Source organism: Corylus avellana, chromosome ca4 (genome assembly GCF_901000735.1).
Source record: "Corylus avellana chromosome ca4, CavTom2PMs-1.0".
In the NCBI taxonomy this organism is placed as follows: domain Eukaryota; kingdom Viridiplantae; phylum Streptophyta; class Magnoliopsida; order Fagales; family Betulaceae; genus Corylus; species Corylus avellana.
In genome coordinates, this window is record NC_081544.1 from 27,361,232 (window position 1) to 27,379,386 (window position 18,155).

General features: G+C 36.9%; 5 protein-coding genes across 5 annotated transcripts in view; all 5 read right to left on the reverse strand.

The window, feature by feature from the left end:
- LOC132179000 (uncharacterized) overlaps positions 1-2,801 on the reverse strand; it is a gene marked incomplete at its 3' end in the record, with an annotated part of 49,841 nt that extends 47,040 nt beyond the window's left edge. The window contains 4 exon segments of the mRNA XM_059591606.1: positions 866-933; positions 1,152-1,233; positions 1,459-1,517; positions 2,423-2,801. Coding sequence (XP_059447589.1) covers positions 866-933; positions 1,152-1,233; positions 1,459-1,517; positions 2,423-2,725 — 512 coding nt within the window. The 5' untranslated portion in view covers positions 2,726-2,801.
- Positions 2,802-3,078: 277 nt separating this feature from the next.
- LOC132179834 (late embryogenesis abundant protein 1-like) lies at positions 3,079-3,950 on the reverse strand. Its single transcript, XM_059592620.1, has 3 exons — positions 3,762-3,950; positions 3,521-3,655; positions 3,079-3,417 (listed from the first exon to the last, which is right to left on the reverse strand). Exons 1-3 carry the CDS (start codon positions 3,807-3,809, stop codon positions 3,337-3,339), a joined length of 264 nt encoding a protein of 87 aa, XP_059448603.1. The 5' UTR covers positions 3,810-3,950; the 3' UTR covers positions 3,079-3,336.
- A 2,431-nt stretch (positions 3,951-6,381) lies between these two features.
- Positions 6,382-7,360, reverse strand: LOC132179001 (late embryogenesis abundant protein 2-like). The gene is made up of 3 exons (XM_059591607.1): positions 7,117-7,360; positions 6,811-7,011; positions 6,382-6,710 (listed from the first exon to the last, which is right to left on the reverse strand). The coding sequence occupies exons 1-3, from the start codon at positions 7,162-7,164 to the stop codon at positions 6,630-6,632; spliced, it is 330 nt and encodes a 109-aa protein (XP_059447590.1). The 5' UTR covers positions 7,165-7,360; the 3' UTR covers positions 6,382-6,629.
- A 2,330-nt stretch (positions 7,361-9,690) lies between these two features.
- On the reverse strand, positions 9,691-10,533 carry LOC132179640 (late embryogenesis abundant protein 2-like). The gene is made up of 3 exons (XM_059592388.1): positions 10,422-10,533; positions 10,114-10,314; positions 9,691-10,007 (listed from the first exon to the last, which is right to left on the reverse strand). Exons 1-3 carry the CDS (start codon positions 10,467-10,469, stop codon positions 9,927-9,929), a joined length of 330 nt encoding a protein of 109 aa, XP_059448371.1. The 5' UTR covers positions 10,470-10,533; the 3' UTR covers positions 9,691-9,926.
- Positions 10,534-11,314: 781 nt separating this feature from the next.
- On the reverse strand, positions 11,315-16,675 carry LOC132180077 (beta-amylase 1, chloroplastic-like). Its single transcript, XM_059592923.1, has 4 exons — positions 16,186-16,675; positions 13,264-13,474; positions 12,432-12,542; positions 11,315-12,352 (listed from the first exon to the last, which is right to left on the reverse strand). Exons 1-4 carry the CDS (start codon positions 16,551-16,553, stop codon positions 11,630-11,632), a joined length of 1,413 nt encoding a protein of 470 aa, XP_059448906.1. The 5' UTR covers positions 16,554-16,675; the 3' UTR covers positions 11,315-11,629.
- Between the last annotated feature and the right edge of the window lie 1,480 nt (positions 16,676-18,155).

Sequence of the window (18,155 nt, forward strand, 5' to 3'; positions counted from 1 at the left end):
ACATGTATTTCAACTCAAGGCTCTAACTATTACAATATTCTTACAGTCGAAGGAGTGACAAATGTGAAGAGCTAGTTTGATTCTTCTGTCAATAGCTAAGAATGTACTCCCATCTACAAGTTGATTTTACAAAGCCACAAGCGCCCTTACAAATTTCTGATAAGCAATAGCAAATGAGTAAAATATAGTAATTACACAAGCTTCAAAATTCATCTGGTTCCTTCACCAACACCAAATGAGAGGGTAAAAATATATTTTTTTTTATAAGTAATAACCAGTCTTATTAAACTGAGAGGGTAAAAATATATAGCATTGAAGGAAAGCTTTTCTGACTTATAACTTACAATAAGGTGTAACGAGGGTTTTCAAAAGATATAAAAATGAACACACATAAAAGAGAGAATATAACCACTAAATCACACTCTCCCTTTAATTTCAGTATGAAATCACAGATATAAAAGGAATCTAAGTAGAATAAATCAACATTAAAAATTAAATAAATAAATGAAAAAAACAAAACAAAACAAAACAAAACAAAAAAACAAGCAAACAAACAAACAAACCTTTTTGCAACACACTGCATAAAACAGCATATAGTGTGAATCATCCTTAACTTTCTAAAATCTCACCTCAGTGGCATTTCCCAACATTATCTAGATATTTGTCCAACTTAAATTAGACAAACTCTAGATACTATGTTCGAGTGAGAAGCAATATCAGTAAAATCACATATACATACAAAAGATACAAATGCACAACATTTCAACATTACCAAAGTTTTGTAAGCAAGGAACAGCCATGATCCATGAAGAATTATCTAAAGTTTCTTGTTTTCCAAGAATTCATGAAAATATGAATAACTTACCCCCATTTGACCTTGCTTTTGGCAACCTGTCCATCCAATTGCATGACCACATATGGATCACTTGTTCCCTAAAAAGCATATAAAAAGTTGCCAGTAGGAAAAAAAAAAAAAAAAAAAAAAAAAGGAATATTCAAATGTGGGAAATACAACTGTTATGATCTTAAAGCAACTCAAAGCACCAAATGTATGAAGTGTAGGTGACAAAAATGGGTGGTGCTACGCATGGAGGTGAAAAAAAAAGCTATAAATATCCTCTATACATGAAAGGCTAAAGAAGATAACCTACCCACGGATCCATGGCAGGTAAATCCAAACCCTTCTTTAACTTTATGAACAGTTGGCCATCATATATCTCACGTACAAACAACCTGCATGTATGAAAGTCAAATTTTTATCAGTCCTAAATTGCCAGTTTTACATTTGGACTCACTTCGGTGAATGGTATAAGTATGACTCAATTTGAATTACCAGATGGACAATATTTAAAAATGTAAAAGTGGAGAACAACTGTTTGCATTTGATTAATCAAGCTTACAGTAAAAACAACTTAATTTTTAAGTCTTTAACTATTGAAACAGAAAATGATCACATACTCCGAGGGATACACTGTCTTACAATCTGCAGCATCAACTTCAAACCTTCCGACATGTTCCTGAGAAAAATGAAGCCGATCGATATATAATAACACAACAGAATTAATCAAAACTAAACACTATTAAGTGATTCTCTGCTATTTTCTCTTGTGAATGAATAATTATCTGCCCTTTTCCCAAGAACCACATGAAAAAGAAAAAGAAAACGACCCTGAGTCTTGTGTTCTGATATCTGATTCATAAGAGGGGGGAAAAAAAAAAAAGAAAAAAAAAAAGCTCAACTTATATTATTGTACAAGGTTTACATAGTAAAACTTTCTGGTTTCCATCTCATCTTCTTTTCGTTCTGATTTACAAGACATTGAAACGCAAAACGACGGTTGTTGTCTTGCTTTTTTTTTTTTCTTTTTTTCTTTTTTTTTTTTAATTGGAAACCCAGTTGAATTAAGCTAAATTAGCTCATCAGCGAAGACATTTCGTTTTCTTTTCTCGGTCCAATATCCAATTAACTTCAAAACCAAGATTAAATTTCTGATGTTTATTTCTCTATTTTTTTTTTTCTTTTTCTTGATAAATTTGGTTCTATTTCGTACACTTGGAGCTAAACGGGAGAAAGTACTGTTAAGCAAGATTCTACCTATAACGCAACAGATATTCAAACACCGCCGATCACGGCAAAGCAGAGATAGTATTGGGAATTCAAACTTTAAATTCAAATGTATAGAATAAATCTTGTATTCAGTTTTCTAGGATTTTCATTTTTTATTGTACTCCATTTAAACACACGTACATACTCAGTAAAGGTCAATCAATATTCTCTTGATTTATTGAAGTCTTACAAGTATCAGCACTCGATTTCTTTCCCTTTTTCCAAAAAAATTCTCAGCAAACAAACAGAGCCCACCCAAAAACTAAAACCATATTTTTAAAGAAAAAATTAAAAAGCAGTTTAAGAATCATTTACAGGGGGACTTGTATACGCTTCGAATGCGAAACCAGCAAGAATGACAGCGAGATTGATATCGAACGAAGGCTGCACATTCTCCTCCTCCTGAACCGAAACCCTTTCGATTTCTGACCCGGTTTTACAGAAACAACAAACCGAGCACACTCCCCCTCTGCCTCCGAACTTTTCCCGGAAAGTGAAAACCCTCACTTTCCCGGGAATCGGTGCAGGTAACCAATGAGAGAAGCTAGGTTTTCGGAGATAGGGGAGCTTGGAGGTGATGGAGGCGAGGCAGTGATGGAATTGGAAGTTCGTGGCCATGGCCGAGACAGCCAGTGAGAGTGGGCAATGGGTGAGCTTGTGAAGTGCGTATTAGCGGAAGTGGTAGTTGTGTAATTGTGTGTGGGATAGAGGGGGGATTTTGTGGAGATGGTGGGCTTATCGTGCACTTCCACGTAAGTGGAGGGGAACCTCAGAGAAGGGTAGAGACACGGAGCCACGTGGCCAACGGTCGTTCAAGATTCTGTGACGTTACGTGGATACTGAAGGACATAATTGAAATTATACAGATATTGAATTGTAAATATAGTAGGAAATAATATAGCATTTGGAAATGCCGCATAAACTGGTTTTGCATGGATAATTTGGGTATGCATTTAGAGAAAGACATTGAAGAAGGTGAAACTGAAACAAATCAGAATTCTTTTGCATTACAATTGCATTATTGTTAAGCCATATTATATCTGCCTACTACAATGAAGAAGGTAAAAGATTGAAAACAAAAGACTAGGCCTTATTACAACCGATCGAGGAGTTTTCTTAAAAGAAATCTCAAATCTCACCCCAACACACAATTTTGCGACAACTTAGAAAAACCTAAATCCATTAATGCAGCACCACATCATAATGAGAGACAGAGAGATGTTTTTCCTTCATTTCTTGTCACCCATTCCAAGTGTGCTCTTCACATTGCCCACAGCTCCCTCAGCCATGTTCCTCACCTGTTCCCCTGTCTGTAACAAGACAAAAATTACACTGTGAAGCTCCAAAACCAAATGACATACATACACACAATCTATCATATGTATTCTAATTAAAGGGATATAAATAGAAAACCTGCTGGAGGAAACCGGCACTTTGGTCCTTCCCTTGCTGGGCAGATTCCTTAGTTGATTGAGTTGCATCAACTGTCTTGTCTTTAGCTGATTGAGCTACATCAGTGGTCTTGTTTTTGGCTGCATTGGCTGTATCCTTTGTTCACAAACAAATAAACAGTCGACAATATTTAGCAAGCACAGTGTTAAACTGGTTATAAAAGGTAGATAAATTACTATCCTCATTGAAAAATCTTCCCTACCTGGACCTGGGATTCCCCTGCCTTCAAATTTTCTTGGATGTTCGACATCTTTGCTTCAAAAGGTAATATAAAACCCGAATTATATAATATATATAAACAAGCTTTTCTCTTGATCTCAGTGGTAGTCTATGTTGTTTGCTTGAAGCCTTGAAGTATTTATAGCACCCCAGGGATCCTTACAGGAGTGACACGTGGAAGTCATGCTTTCTGCTATCACACGTGTCGGTTGATTGAAGGTACAGAGCTTGTATTTCGGCCTTTGAAATGGGCATTGGGTGACTGACTCTGCGGTATTTTGTTATGGTCCTCCCATAATCCATGCCTATTTTGTAACTGATCATGATATCTCCATTGATACATTTGATTTTACTGATTTTATTTTTATTTTTATAATATCTTTCTAGTAAAACTATTGTAATCGTGGTTTCAAATGTGTTTTAGAAGTAGTTTAGAAGTATGTAAAATTTTTAAAACTAATATTTTTATTTTCTTTAAATTAATCAACGACAAAGGGATGTAAAAGTTAACATATTTTTATTTTTATTTTTTTTTATAAGAATTTTTGTGTGATTGAGCAAAAAAAAAAAAAAATCAATGGAACAGGGTGTTCTAAAAAAATTAAAAAGACACTAAAACTATTGTAATTGAGATTGTTCTGCTATTTCTTTGAATTTTTTTTTTTTTTAATCTCGAAAGTCCTCTTTATTCTTTTAGTAGCTTTTTTCTTGTGGAATTTTCTTTTCAAAGAATTGTTTCAGGGGGACCATGAAACAATTAATTATCTTTCTTTGTACATTTTTATCCAACAACAGAAGAACCGTAAAAGAGGTTAGAAAGATCTTCTAGAGACAAAAATACGAGAGCTTTCTCCAAGGTGGGGAGACAAACGTATCATTCCATTATTTGCCAACATTAGAGATAGGAAAATGCTAGGTGTTCTTTTAATGTTTTTTGGGTGTTGTCCTAACTGTGATGTGGCTTTTAAAATCACCGTTGAATTTAAGATTATTATTATTGTCTTTTAATCTATTTGTAATTTTAAAAGCCACATTACAATTGAAAAAACACTAGAAAAACACCTAACATTTCTTAACAATGCATGCATGTATGAAAGTCAAATTTTTATCAGTCCTAAATTGCCAGTTTTACATTTGGACTCACTTCGTTAAATGGGATAAGTATGACTCAATTTGAATTGCTAAATGGACAAATGTTTAAAAATGTAAAAGTGAAGAACAACTGTTTGCGTTTGAGATTAATCAAGCTTATAACAGTAAAAACAACTTAATTTTTAAGTCTTTTACTATTGAAACAGAAAATGATCACATACTCTGAGAGCTACACTGTCTTACAATCTGCAGCATCAACTTCAAATCTTCCGACATGTTCCTGAGAAAACACTTTTAAGTGATTCTCTGCTATTTTCTCTTGTGAATGAATAATTATCTGCTCTTTTCCCAAGAACCACGTGAAAAAGAAAAAAGAAAACGACCCCCGAGTCTTGACATTGAAACTCAAAACGACGGTTGTTGTCTTGCTTATGTTTTTTTTTTTTTGTATATTTAATTGGAAACCCAGTTGAATTAAGCTAAATTAGCTCATCTACGAAGACGTTTCTTGTTTTCTTTTATAGGTCCAATATCCAATTAACTTCAAAACCAAGATTAAATTTCTGAGGTTTATTTCTGTTTTTTTCTTTTTCTTTTTCTTGATAAATTTGATTCTAATTCGTACACTTGGAGCTAAACGGTAGAAATTATTGTTAAGCAAGATTCTACGTACGTATAATGCAACAGATATTAATAGACAGACGATCACAGCAAAGCAGAGATATTATTGGGAATTCAAACTTTAAATTAAAATGTATCAAGGAGTTTCAGATTTGATTGTACCCTATTTAAACACACGTGCAAGTAACTCAATCTTCTCTTGATTTATTGAAGTCTGACAAGTATCGGCACTCAATTTCTTTCCCTTCTCCCAAAAAATTCTCGGTAAACAAACAGAGCCCACCCAAAAACTTAAAACTATATTTAAAAAGCAGTTCAAGAATCATTTACAGAGGGACTTGTATACGCTTCGAATGCGAACCCACCAAGAATGACAGCGAGATTGATATCGAACGGAGGCCGCTCGTTCTCCTCCTCCCCCTGCCTCCAAACTTTTACCGGAAAGTGAAAACCCTCACTTTCCCAGGAAACGGTGCAGGTAACCAATGAGAGAAGCTAGGTTTTCGGATATAGGAGAGCTTGGAGGAGATGGAGGCGAGGCAGTGATGGAATTAGAGGTGCGTGGCCATGGCCGAGACAGCGAGTGAGAGTGGGCAACGGGTGAGTTTGGGAAGTGCGTATTAGCGGAAGTGGTAGTTGTGTAATTGTATGTGGGATAGAGGGGGTGATTTTGTGGAGGTGGTGTGATGGTCTTATCGTATACTTCCACGTAAGTGGAGGGGAAACACATAGAAGGACGTAGAGACACCGAGCCACGTGGCCAACGGTCGTTCTAGATTCTGTGACGTTACGTGGATACTGAAGGACATAATTGAAATAAAAATTAATTTGGAAATGCCGCATGGACAATTGGGCATGCATTTAGAGAAAGATATTGAAGAAGGTGAAACTGAAACAAATCAGAACTCTTATACATTACAATTGCATTATTGTTAAGCCATATTTTATCTGGCTACTACAATGAAGAAGGTAAAAGACTGAAAACAAAAGAGCTAGGCCTTATTACAACAGTGGAGTTTAATTTCTTAACAGAAATCTCAAATTTCACCCCAACACATAATTTTGCAACAACCTAGAAAAACCTAAAATCCATTAATACAGCACGACATCATAGTGTAGATAAAGAGCTGTTTTTCCATCATTTCTTGTCACCCATTCCAAGTGTACTCTTCACACTGCCCACAGCGCCCTGAGCCATGTTCATCACCTTTTCCCCTGTCTGTAACAAGACAAAAATTACACTGTGAAGCTCCAAACCAAGTGGCGCGCACACACAATCTATCATATATCTTCAAATTAAAGGGATATAAATAGAAAACCTGCTGGAGGAAACCGGCACTTTGGTCCGTCCCTTGCTGGACACACTCCTTAGTTGATTGAGTTGCATCAGCTGTCTTGTCTTTAGCAGATTGAGCAGTATCAGCGGTCTTGTTTTTGGCTGCATTGGCTGCATCAGCTGTCTTGTCTTTAGCAGATTGAGCTGTATCAGCGGTCTTGTTTTTGGCTGCATTGGCTGTATCCTTTGTTCACAAACAAATAAACAGTCGACAATATTTAGCAAACACACTGTTAAACTGGTTATAAAAGTAGATAAATTACTTTCCTCATTGAAAAATCTTCCATACCTGGACCTGGGATTCCCCTGCCTTCAAATTTTTTTGGATGTTCGACATCTTTGCTTCTAAAGGTAATTTAAAACCTGAATGATACAAATAAAAACAAGCTTTTCTCTTGATCTCAGTGGTAGTCTATTTTGTTTGCTTGAAGCCTTGAAGTATTTATAGCACCCTAGGGGTCCTTAGAGGAGTGACACGTGGAAGTCATACCATTCTGCTATCACAAGTGTTGGTTGATTGGAGGTATAGAGCATGTACGTCGGCCTTTGAAATGGCCATTGGGTGACTGAATCTGCAGAGAGTCTATCTCAAAGCTTATCTCAATTTTACATAAGAGATATTTACAAAAGAGATATTTACAGAATAGATATTTACCGAAGAGATATTTACAGAATAGATCTTTACAGAAGAGATACTTAAAGATATTTAAGCTTATCTCCAAATATCTACAGAAAAGTTGTTCAAAAATATCTCCACTCTTTAGCCTATATAAGAAGCTCCTACACAAGGTACAAGGGTATCTTCTCATACCCTCTCATAACTCTCTCTATTATCGAAGAAATCACGAATTGTAGCTCAATTAGTCCCCTTTAAGCATGATCTTTATCTTAGAAACTGACTTTGGCATTGGCATCGAAGTATCCACCGCATGCAGATCTCTTGTAGCAATTTGGAACAAGCGACTTATTGAAAATCTTGAAAGCGTACAGCCCACATCATGTCAAAAACGATTCTAACAATAATCAGTCAATGTAGTTGTCTTAAATTAAAAATATATCTGTGTGATATAAACAAATAATAATAATAATTCAGAGATTATCGGGGATATGCCAAAATAATAATTTAGTTTTTGTAATCAAATTCTGTCAAAATACTTGACGGATTCCAATAGTATATCAGGTCATCACTAATAGAATGATAATATATGTTATTCTTAATTAAAAATAAATAAAATATAAAAATATAAAGTTATTCTTTAATATATAATATATATTTGTGGGGTGGCTACCATTGGGGGAGGGGGTGACTAGGGAGCCACCCCCAAAGGTGACTAGGGGTGGCGTGTGGCCACCCTCGCCCCATGGGGGTGGCGCGCGGCCACCCCAGCTGCCTTTGGGCTGGCTCGCGGGCCACCTTTGAGGTTGAGGTAGCCTTCGGGCCACCCTTAACTTGGTTGGGGGTTGGCCACACGCCACCCCCTAGGGTGGGTGTTGGGCCACCCCAACCAGGTTTGGGGGTGGCTATTGGGCCACCCCACCTCAGGGGTGGTATGCAAGCCACCTAGGGTGGCCGAGGGTGGCCATGCGCCACCCCTGTGGGTCGGGGGTTGGCGGCGAGTCACCTCTAGCCATACCCTATTTTTTTTATAAAAAAAAATTAATTAATTAATTAATTTATGTATTTATATTTTTTGTTTTAATTTTTTTATTTGGGGGTATTTTTGTCTTTTAATGAGATTTAACGTCTAAAAGAGAATATTCCGTCCAATTTAACATGGTTGACTAACGGAATAAGGGTTTTGGGCACAAAATGGTAGTTTGATAGGGTCGAGCAATAGGATTGTCAGTTCATAAGGGCAAAGTGACAATGCGTTGTAGTTAATGTGGAAAAAGTAATTGCCCCAATAAGTTAAAATACATATTAGGACACTACATATAGCGCAAAAGCTAAAGCTAATGGACTTGGATCTACTTAAGTATGCTAACTACTATTTTTCTTTATACTTTCTCTATATGAAATACAAACCTCACAAGTACACTCGCAACAAATCTCCAATCTCTTCTATATTGAGCCAACTCCCCCGTCATGTGTGAGTCCTTTACAAACCAAGAATGTCACATATACTCCAAGAGCGAAACCAAACTCTTTCGTATGAGTCAAATCAAATGCGTCAAACCAAGACACTTATATTAACAGCAGCAGAAGCTAACCATGAGCTTTGATGCCAATTATTAAGAAGAGAATCATCAAAAGAATCGAACAATAATAAGTTTATATATATATTAGGACATCACTTATAATCCAAAAGCTTAAGCAAAAAGACTTGAATCGTTTAGATATATTAACTACTCTTTTTATTATTATTACTTTTTCAATATAAGATACCAAACTCATAAGTACAAAGTACAAACAATTTAGTTGGCCATTTAGTGACATGCCATATCAAAGGGAAATCTAATTCAATTAAACCTCACATCAGCAATAAACATATCACAACCCAAAACTATCGCCCACCAAAATGAATTAAACTGAAAACAATTTACAGGGATGAACAATTACCACGAGGTGTCACCAAGAAACAATTTAAAAACCGCACGTTCTGAATAATTCCTCCTCTCCCATTGATCCGTGTAAGCAAGGTCCGGATCTTTGTCAATCTCTTCCACAGCCCACTTGGGCAAAGGAATACTGTACATGAGGAAACTAACCATTCAGATCTGCGTATAAACTTATTAACCATCACATAACGATATCAAGGAAATAATATATAGCATTTGGCAATGCCGAATAAGTTGGTTTTGCATGGACAATTGGGTATGCATTTCGAGAAAGATATTGAAGAAGGTGAAACTGAAACAAATCAGAATTCTTTTGCATTACAATTGCATTATTGTTGAGCCATATTATATCTGCCTACTACAATGAAGAAGGTAAAAGATTGAAAACAAAAGACTAGGCCTTATTACAACCGATCGAGGAGTTTTCTTAAAAGAATCCTCAAATCTCACCCCAACACACAATTTTGCTAGAACCTAGAAAAACGTAAATCCATTAATGCAGCACGACATCATAGTGAGAAACAGAGAGCTGTTTTTCCTTCATTTCTTGTCACCCATTCCAAGTGTGCTCTTCACATTGCCCACAGCGCCCTGAGCCATGTTCTTCACCTGTTCCCCTGTCTGTAACAAGACAAAAATTACTCTGTGAAGCTCCAAACCAAATGGCATACACACACAATCTATAATATATATATATCTTCTAATTAAAGGGATATAAATAGAAAACCTGCTGGAGGAAACCGGCACTTTGGTCCTTCCCTTGCTGGGCAGACTCCTTAGTTGATTGAGTTGCATCAGCTGTCTTGTCTTTAGCAGATTGAGTTGCATCAGCTGTCTTGTCTTTAGCTGATTGAGCTGTATCAGCGGTCTTGTTTTTGGCTGCATTGGCTATATCCTTTGTGGATTGCATCATGTCCTCGGCCTTTCCCTTCACAAACAAATAAACAGTCAACATTAATATTTAGCAAACACAGTGCTAAACTGGTTATAAAAGTAGATAAATTACTATCCTGATCATTGAAAAATCTTCCCTACCTGGACCTGGGATTCCCCTGCCTTCAAATTTTCTTGAATGTTCGACATCTTTGCTTCAAAAGGTAATATAAAACCCGAATTATATAATATATATATATATAAACAAGCTTTTCTCTTGATCTCAGTGGTAGTCTCTGTTGTTCGCTTGAAGCCTTGAAGTATTTATAGCACCCCAGGGATCCTTACAGGAGTGACACGTGGAAGTCATGCTTTCTGCTATCACACTTGTCGGTTGATTGAAGGTACAGAGCTTGTATTTCGGCCTTTGAAATGGGCATTGGGTGACTGACTCTGCGGTATTTTGTTATGGTCCTCCCATAATCCATGCCTATTTTGTAACTGATCATGATATCTCCATTGATACATTTGATTTACTGTTTTTATTTTTATTTTTATTATCTTTTTTCTGGTAAAACTATTGTAATTGTGGTTTCAAATATGTTTTAGAAGTACGTAAAATTTTTAAAACTAATATTTTATCTTCTTCGAAGTAATCAACGACAAAGGGATGTAAAAGTTAACATATTTTTAATTTTTTTTGTAATAATTTTAGTGTGATGGAGAAAAAAAAAATCAATGGAACATGCTATTCTAAAAAGATAGTGAGATACTCGAAGTAGTCATCATCAATAAATTCTAGCTATCAAGGATGAGTAAGGTGCTTCATCCAGATTCCAGAGACAACAATACGAGGGCTTTCTCCTAGGTGGGCTGACAAACGTATCATTCCATTATTCCCCACCATTAGAGATATCCGCAGCACGATCTGTGCATATTTATGTATTTTCGGAATATTCAAGGGAATAACAGATGCTTAACATTAAAGGGAAGAGAATAAACACATAATTTGAAACCATGGAGTCAAAATATGTACAGAGAGAGAGAGAGAGAGAGATTATAAAAATGTATATGATAATACAATTATAACTATAAATATGTTATGCATTATCCTGTCACGAGGAAAGAAAGAGGATTTGGGTATTGAGACAACCAACCCTATAATCCCCGCATTATAACACAACATTATACATTTATATAGCCACGGCATATAAAGGAAACAGCTATAGAAAATCGAACATGGCAGGGACCATTATTTGCCACGATATGAACATGTTCCCCACTTCCCTTTTCCCTTTTCCCCCAGTCCCCAAAGCCTAACCTAAACTCTTAGTGCATAAGGGCAACAGCACCTTCCTGCACCCATTCCTTCACTTGTGAGCACCCTTTCCTTCCTTCATCTTCTTCACAAATGCCACAAAACGTCCCCAGTTATCCTCCTGGAATAACTGCGGGTTCATCCGCAAGTATGTGAATGCACACATCTTTCTCTTGTCTGCATTACCATCTATATTCAATGACGATGCTCGTAAGATCTGCTCGTACGCAAGTTCATCATATCGAGGCAATGCATTTTCCCCAGCAAGTGGGACTTGTGCTTTCAGGGTAGCCAATGCCACTTGTCTCACAAGCTTCTCAGGTGCACAACGGGCATTCTCTGGCTGCTGCTCATGATCACGCATCTCAATGCAAGTGAAATTGAGTATAGCATCGTAGCGAGCCAACATCTGGGCAATAGGAAGGTACCCATCTCGGAATCGAGTGTTATAGTACCCTGCCGTGAGCTCAGGGGCATGGGACCGAGTCCCATAGTGCCAGTGGATGCCTGCAACCTTGACCGAAATCTTAACACCTTTGTTCTCAAAGATCGACTTGGCTGAGGCAAGTATTCTTTCGCCATGGTCTATTAGCATCTGGGAGTACCAGCTAAGAAAGAATTCACCATAAGTGCTATTCCAACCACCTTCTCTTCTGAAAAATCGGGTGTCTTCCGGCCAGTCGTTGTACTGGCCAGCATCTGTAGGGCCTGTGCTACCCCATTCTGGCTTAACGGAAGCTTCAGCTGCTGCAGCTTTTAAGCTACCCAACATATTCTGCATCATGTAATTAATATTAGAGAAGAACTAGAAATCTTCATATTATTGGCTCGAAGAAAGAAAAGACTGTAACTACCTTGTCATAACACTGGAAGGCACCGATTCCTGGAAATTTCCATGTCCCATTCTGCTCTGGATATGAAGGGTATCGGAGCTCCCCTGCTGGACCCATCCCAACTTGGATTTCCTAGATGGAAGGTGTTAGGGAGAGAAGCATTAAGGGAGCCAAACAAGGGTAAGTTAATATACATATTACAATACCACTTCTAGCCCAAAAGCCTAAGTTGATGGGCTTGGGTCTACTTATGTATATTAATTATTATGTTTCTTTATACTTTTTCAAAATGGGACACAAACCTTACAAGTGCACTCACAACCAATTTCTCCCTCACTTGTAAGTCTCTTCCACATTGACCCAACTCCCCTTCATGTGTGAGTCTTTTACAAACCAAGAATGCCATGCATACTCTTGGAGTGAAGCCAAACTCTTTTGCCAACATCAAAGCTAGACACTCGTATCAGCATCAACGGAAGCTAACTATGGGTTTTTATACCAATTGTTAGAGAGAGAAGTACCAAGAAAGTCAAACAATAGTAAATTAATATACATATTAGGGCATCACAGATTCACTTCTAACCCAAAAGCCTAAGTTAATGGGCATAGGTATTCTTAAGTATATTAACTACTCTTTTTCTTTGTACTTTCTCAATATGCGATACAAACCTCACAAGTGCACTCACAACATAACAAAGTACAAACAATTTAGCTAACCATTTAGTTTCATGGCATATCAAAGGGAAATATAATTCAATTAAACCTCACAGCAGCAATGAACATATCACAACCCAAAACTATCGCCCGCCAAAATAAATTAAACTTAAAACAACCTATAGGGATGAACAATTACCACGATGGTATCACCAAGTACGTGCTTGAAGTTGTCTCTGAAGGCATGCATGAAATCAGCATAACACTGGACAGGTGACCGGCCCTTGAGGACTGGGAGGGTATCACAGCCAAGCGATAGATATTCATAATTCCTCCTCCCCCATTGATCCGTGTACGCAAGGTCTGGGTCTTTGTCAATCTCTTCCACGGCCCACTTGGGCAAAGGAATACTGCACACGAGGAAATGAACCATTCAGATCTACGTATAAACTTATAAACCATCACATAACAATATCAAGAAAACAATTAATTCACCTAAACATGTCCCTAATTTGTACTCACAAGTGAGGATGCAACCAACATCGTTGAAGAAAGAGAGGTAACCAAAATAATATAACATAACTAGGATACTCATTCCTATAAACAGTAATTGTCAGTCCAAGATGCAATCCTACAGGAAGGGAACTTCTACAACCGAAAGAAAAAAAAAATGAAAAACCCATCAGATTTCAATTGATTTTTTCATTTCTAAGTACTTTGAAGCAACATGCACGGAGGAAAACTCTAGAATTCCGATAATTTGATCGTATTCCAATTTCCCCATTGTTGTGTCCTCTACAAAAGTCAACCAAATCAAGTAAAAGCATAAAAACACCAACAAGAAAAAGCTAATCTGCTTTTCACATATACTGCATAAGGTCTTGTGAGCTCCCCACACCCTCCACATGTGTGGTCATAAATCCAACATGTAGAGCATGTCCAACACGCTCGCTCCGCACACAAAAACCAATTAAATACAAATTCCTTTGGAGTGCGAAAGATGAAGGCGTATCCTACTGGTATATTCATTCTACCCAAGAAGGTTATTAAGATCATTGAACATAAATTCAACAGATTTCTTTGAAGTGGGAAAGATGAAGGTGCAGCAAAAGCCGAAGTAGCGTAGGATTCCTTGTATTTTCCAAAGGAAAAAGGTTGTTTGGGTATGAAAAAGTTGGGGGAATAGAAACAAGCCTCCATTATGCAACATGTTTGGACCATTTTTGCAAGAGCTGGTTCTATATGGGTTACCTGGTTGAAGGAAAATATGCTAAAAGGAAGAAGTTTTGGTGAATAGGGATATCCCAAAACAGCACATGGAGTTGGAGAAAGCTTTTAAAATTGAAAGATGATGTTAGGGACTTCATAAAGTTTGAGGTAGAGGATGGAAAGGACATCCACTTGTGATTGGATATTTGGCATCCTGCATGGGTTTTATTTGAGAAGTATGGATTCAGAGTTATATATGATGCACGTGGTGATCTGGATACTAGACTGTAACTGTCTTGAGCAATGGTGTTTGGTTATGGAAGCCTGCAATATCGGACAATCTGGTGGAGATTCAGGGCAAACTTTCGGGGGTAAACATAGGAGCGTGTGCTAAATAACCAATCTGGGTAATATGAAAAAATTAAGAAATATTTGAGTTCTGATACTTGGGAGACGATTAGAAGGATGAATCCTATTGAGGATTGGCGGCAACTTATTTGGTTCCCTAAAGCCATTCCAAGGCAGGCTTTTGTCATGTGGTTAGTTATGAAAGATTGTTTAACAATAGGGGATCAATTGGCAAAATAGTGATATACGGGTGATGTTAGTTGTGTGTTTTGCCGTAATGGTACAGAAAGCCGAGATCACCTGTTCTTCCAGTGCAGTTTCAGTGCTAGAATATGGAAAGAAGCAATGGATAGATGCAATATTAATCATCCTCCAATTGATTGGGATGATGTGGTAGGGCTGGGAGTATGTGATTGGAGAAGGAAATCTTTGGCTGTCAATATATGTAGGCTGGGGCTGAGTTCCACAGTAAATAATTTTTGGAAAAATCAAAATGAGACTAAACATGGAAGTCTGCCTAAAACAGAGGAGCAGATCTTGCAGCGATATGTTCCAAAACCATTATTAACAACTCCAAACCATCGTGGCCAAAAAACCACTAGCCCCCGACAATCAACAGAATCACCCAGAACAACAAATGGCACCAACGAGTTGCTGCATAATTTCCAAGACCATCCCAGAAAGCATCTCAAAACCTCCATTGGACAGCTATGCCTCTTAAAGCAATATCTCCTCTGTAAGGCTCCAATTGCGGGACATAATTGTATTCTCCACATTCCTTTGAATCTACCTTTCCCCACAACCCTGGTTCACAACTCCCAGAAAATTGAACTTCCAAAGAAATTGAAATGTTGATGCTTCATGGGCTGTGGAAGTTGTTCTGCGATTTTACTGTTCACGTGAGCTGGGGGGTTAAAGTTGGTTTTTTCAGTTACTGCTGATGGGAAGTATACATGTTTTAGTGGTTTCTGTCTGCTGTAGTTTGTTTTTATGAGTTTCTGTTTGCTTCTGCATATTTACTGTAGAAGTGTAGTGTAGGGGTTGTTTCTGGTTTTTTGTTGTTGTGTTGGCCCTTTGGTGGCTGTAGGTGTTATAGTCAGCTTTTTAGCTGGTTTGTCGTATTGGTTTCCAGTTGTTAATGAAAAAGCTTATTCATTTAAATAATAATAATAATAATAAGAAATAAAAGCTTATAAAAAAAAGAAAGAAATAAAAGCTTCAAGACTGTTAATTTGCAAGCTAAGTAGGAATGCAGCAGTATACTACTTGTGGCCGCAGAGGAATGACATTAGACATGGTTCTCTTCCTAAAGCTGAGGAGAAAATGCTCCAAGAGGTTATTTGGAATGTAAAAAACAGAGTTAGGGGGAAAAGAAAGTGTATTCTCTTGTTCGTTGAATTCTTGCTGTTTCGTTTAGGCAGCTCTTGTTTGCTTGTTTGTTTTTGGTTGTAATGTTTGCAATCTAAGTCTGATTTTGAGTTTTGGTGATCTAGTTAATGAAAATTCATTCATCCAAAATAATAATAATAATAATAATAAAAGAAGAGGACTAAACGATACGCACGTGACGGAGTCGCCGACGTTTCCGCCACATTGGTGAAAGGACATGACGGCCTGGACCTTGAGGCCGTGTCTCTTGGCCATCTCGATGAGCTCGGTGTAGCCGCCCCAGTTGTACGCGCGCGGCGCGTCCCTCTCCACCAACCCCCACCACACGTCCATCATCACCCCCTCCACCCCTGCGCTCTTCAGCTTCTGCAAGCTAGCGCTCATCGCCTTACTCTGGTTCACCGTGTTGTCCATCGCCACGCTGTCCAGAGGCATCATCACGTAAACCGGAACCCCCGTCCTCTTATCCTTGGCAACCCCCTCCCTGTACTCCCTCTCCCTCGCTGGCGCTTCCACCTCCGTCGCGAATGCTCGGCCCGCCATCGATAGATCCGGCCGATTTATCTTGCTGCTATTCTTTGATTTTTATTTATTTTTTTCGTTCTCTTGAAAATCGTCTTCTTCTTTTAGCAACTTTCTTCTCGTGGATATTTATTTTAAAAGTACTGTTCCTTTAGTGACATACCGTGTCATTTGATGTCGACAATGTAATTGAAATGGGAGAATTCAGTTCACGGCTGGAATTTTCTGATGAGAAGTGTTTTGTTTACATGTTTTTTTTCTTTTAAGAAATTCAAGGTCAAAAACATGCCACATCATCAAGAACAACAGGCTGCTAACTTAATGTCAAACGACTCAAACTTAACATAACCTGATTCCTTTAATTTGCCGACATAGTTTTCTCTGGTGAAATTTACTTCAATTTAATTTATAAAAATAACATGTGATTAATTTTTTATTAACATATAAAATATAAATAAATTTTTAGTAAAATTTATTTCAATTTTATCACTACTATTAAAAAAATATGTACATTTACGTGTTCAAAAGACACAGAACACGTATAGATCGACAAAAATTAAGGAGCAATGCAACAAATTCAAGATCTTTTGGGAGAGTAAGCAACAAATTCAACAGTGCAAAGACGGCATCTTTAAGCTTCTTAATATCAATGGGAGCAATGCTTCAAGAATCAAATTGACAATACTATTTAAAAATATAAATTAAAAAATTGACAATACCAAACTTACTTGAAGCAAAATAAACCTAAACCAACTAAAAATGAAAACCTCTACACTCGTATTAAATGTTTTTTTTAAGTCGCTCGCATTATTGTTAAATTCACTAAATTAAAAGCAAAATTATATTATAGAAGTTAACTCGAACTAAAATTTAGATCTTAACTTTTAAGGATAATTTTACTTATTCCTAATGTTTTATCGCTTTTGAAATCATACCTCTAAATTTTAAAAATTTGTAATATTAAGTTTCCATGTTTTAAAAGTATATTAGGATTTTTCATTAAATATTAATTAAGAACGTTGAAATACCTAAAATGCCCCTATTTAAAAATTTTGAAATGTTGAGTGGTATGTTGACACACCACCATGTGTCACGATGTACCCCGCCTACCACTTTTTTTTAATTATTTAATTAAGACAATCTTATTAGGGTATGAGGGGTGGGGGAGAGCATTCACCTATTAACTGTTTGATTTAACCATAAATCTTAATGGTAATGATGAATTACAAACTTTTAAAATAGGAAAAATTATAGTTTACCTCCCTAAAGTTGACTGTTTTTCAATTCGAATACCAAAGTTTTAATTTTTGCAATCCACCTCCCTAAAGTTTCAAATTTTTGCAATTTGACCAATTGTATCCAAATTTTCTCATATTGCCCATAATTTTTATTTTGTTATTTTTAATAAAAAAAAATTAAAAAAAATTCAGGGTGGCTCCTTTGCCCATCTGGCCATTTTTGCACCCCAATTTTTTTTTTTTTTCATAAAAAATCAAAAAATCAAAATTATGGGCAATATAGGAATTTTGGGATAATATTGGTTGAATTGAAAAAAATTGAAACTTTGTGGGAGTAGATTGCAAAAATTGAAACTTTGATGTTAAAATTGAAAAACGCTGTCAA

What these genes read in the sequence shown, in the direction of transcription:
- LOC132179640 (XM_059592388.1), bottom strand. Translation starts at nt 10,469, where the DNA reads ATGTCGAACATTCAAGAAAATTTGAAGGCAGGGGAATCCCAGGTCCAG. An exon ending in CAGGGGAATCCCAGGTCCAG is followed by an intron (nt 10,315 to 10,421) that starts GTAGGGAAGATT and finishes TTGTTTGTGAAG; the next exon opens with GGAAAGGCCGAGGACATGAT. An exon ending in GTGCCGGTTTCCTCCAGCAG is followed by an intron (nt 10,008 to 10,113) that starts GTTTTCTATTTA and finishes GTCTTGTTACAG; the next exon opens with ACAGGGGAACAGGTGAAGAA.
- LOC132179834 (XM_059592620.1), bottom strand. Translation starts at nt 3,809, where the DNA reads ATGTCGAACATCCAAGAAAATTTGAAGGCAGGGGAATCCCAGGTCCAG. An exon ending in CAGGGGAATCCCAGGTCCAG is followed by an intron (nt 3,656 to 3,761) that starts GTAGGGAAGATT and finishes TTGTGAACAAAG; the next exon opens with GATACAGCCAATGCAGCCAA. An exon ending in GTGCCGGTTTCCTCCAGCAG is followed by an intron (nt 3,418 to 3,520) that starts GTTTTCTATTTA and finishes GTCTTGTTACAG; the next exon opens with ACAGGGGAACAGGTGAGGAA.
- LOC132180077 (XM_059592923.1), bottom strand. Translation starts at nt 16,553, where the DNA reads ATGGCGGGCCGAGCATTCGCGACGGAGGTGGAAGCGCCAGCGAGGGAG. An exon ending in AACGTCGGCGACTCCGTCAC is followed by an intron (nt 13,475 to 16,185) that starts GTGCGTATCGTT and finishes CCTCGTGTGCAG; the next exon opens with TATTCCTTTGCCCAAGTGGG. An exon ending in TACTTGGTGATACCATCGTG is followed by an intron (nt 12,543 to 13,263) that starts GTAATTGTTCAT and finishes CCTTCCATCTAG; the next exon opens with GAAATCCAAGTTGGGATGGG.
- LOC132179001 (XM_059591607.1), bottom strand. Translation starts at nt 7,164, where the DNA reads ATGTCGAACATCCAAAAAAATTTGAAGGCAGGGGAATCCCAGGTCCAG. An exon ending in CAGGGGAATCCCAGGTCCAG is followed by an intron (nt 7,012 to 7,116) that starts GTATGGAAGATT and finishes TTGTGAACAAAG; the next exon opens with GATACAGCCAATGCAGCCAA. An exon ending in GTGCCGGTTTCCTCCAGCAG is followed by an intron (nt 6,711 to 6,810) that starts GTTTTCTATTTA and finishes GTCTTGTTACAG; the next exon opens with ACAGGGGAAAAGGTGATGAA.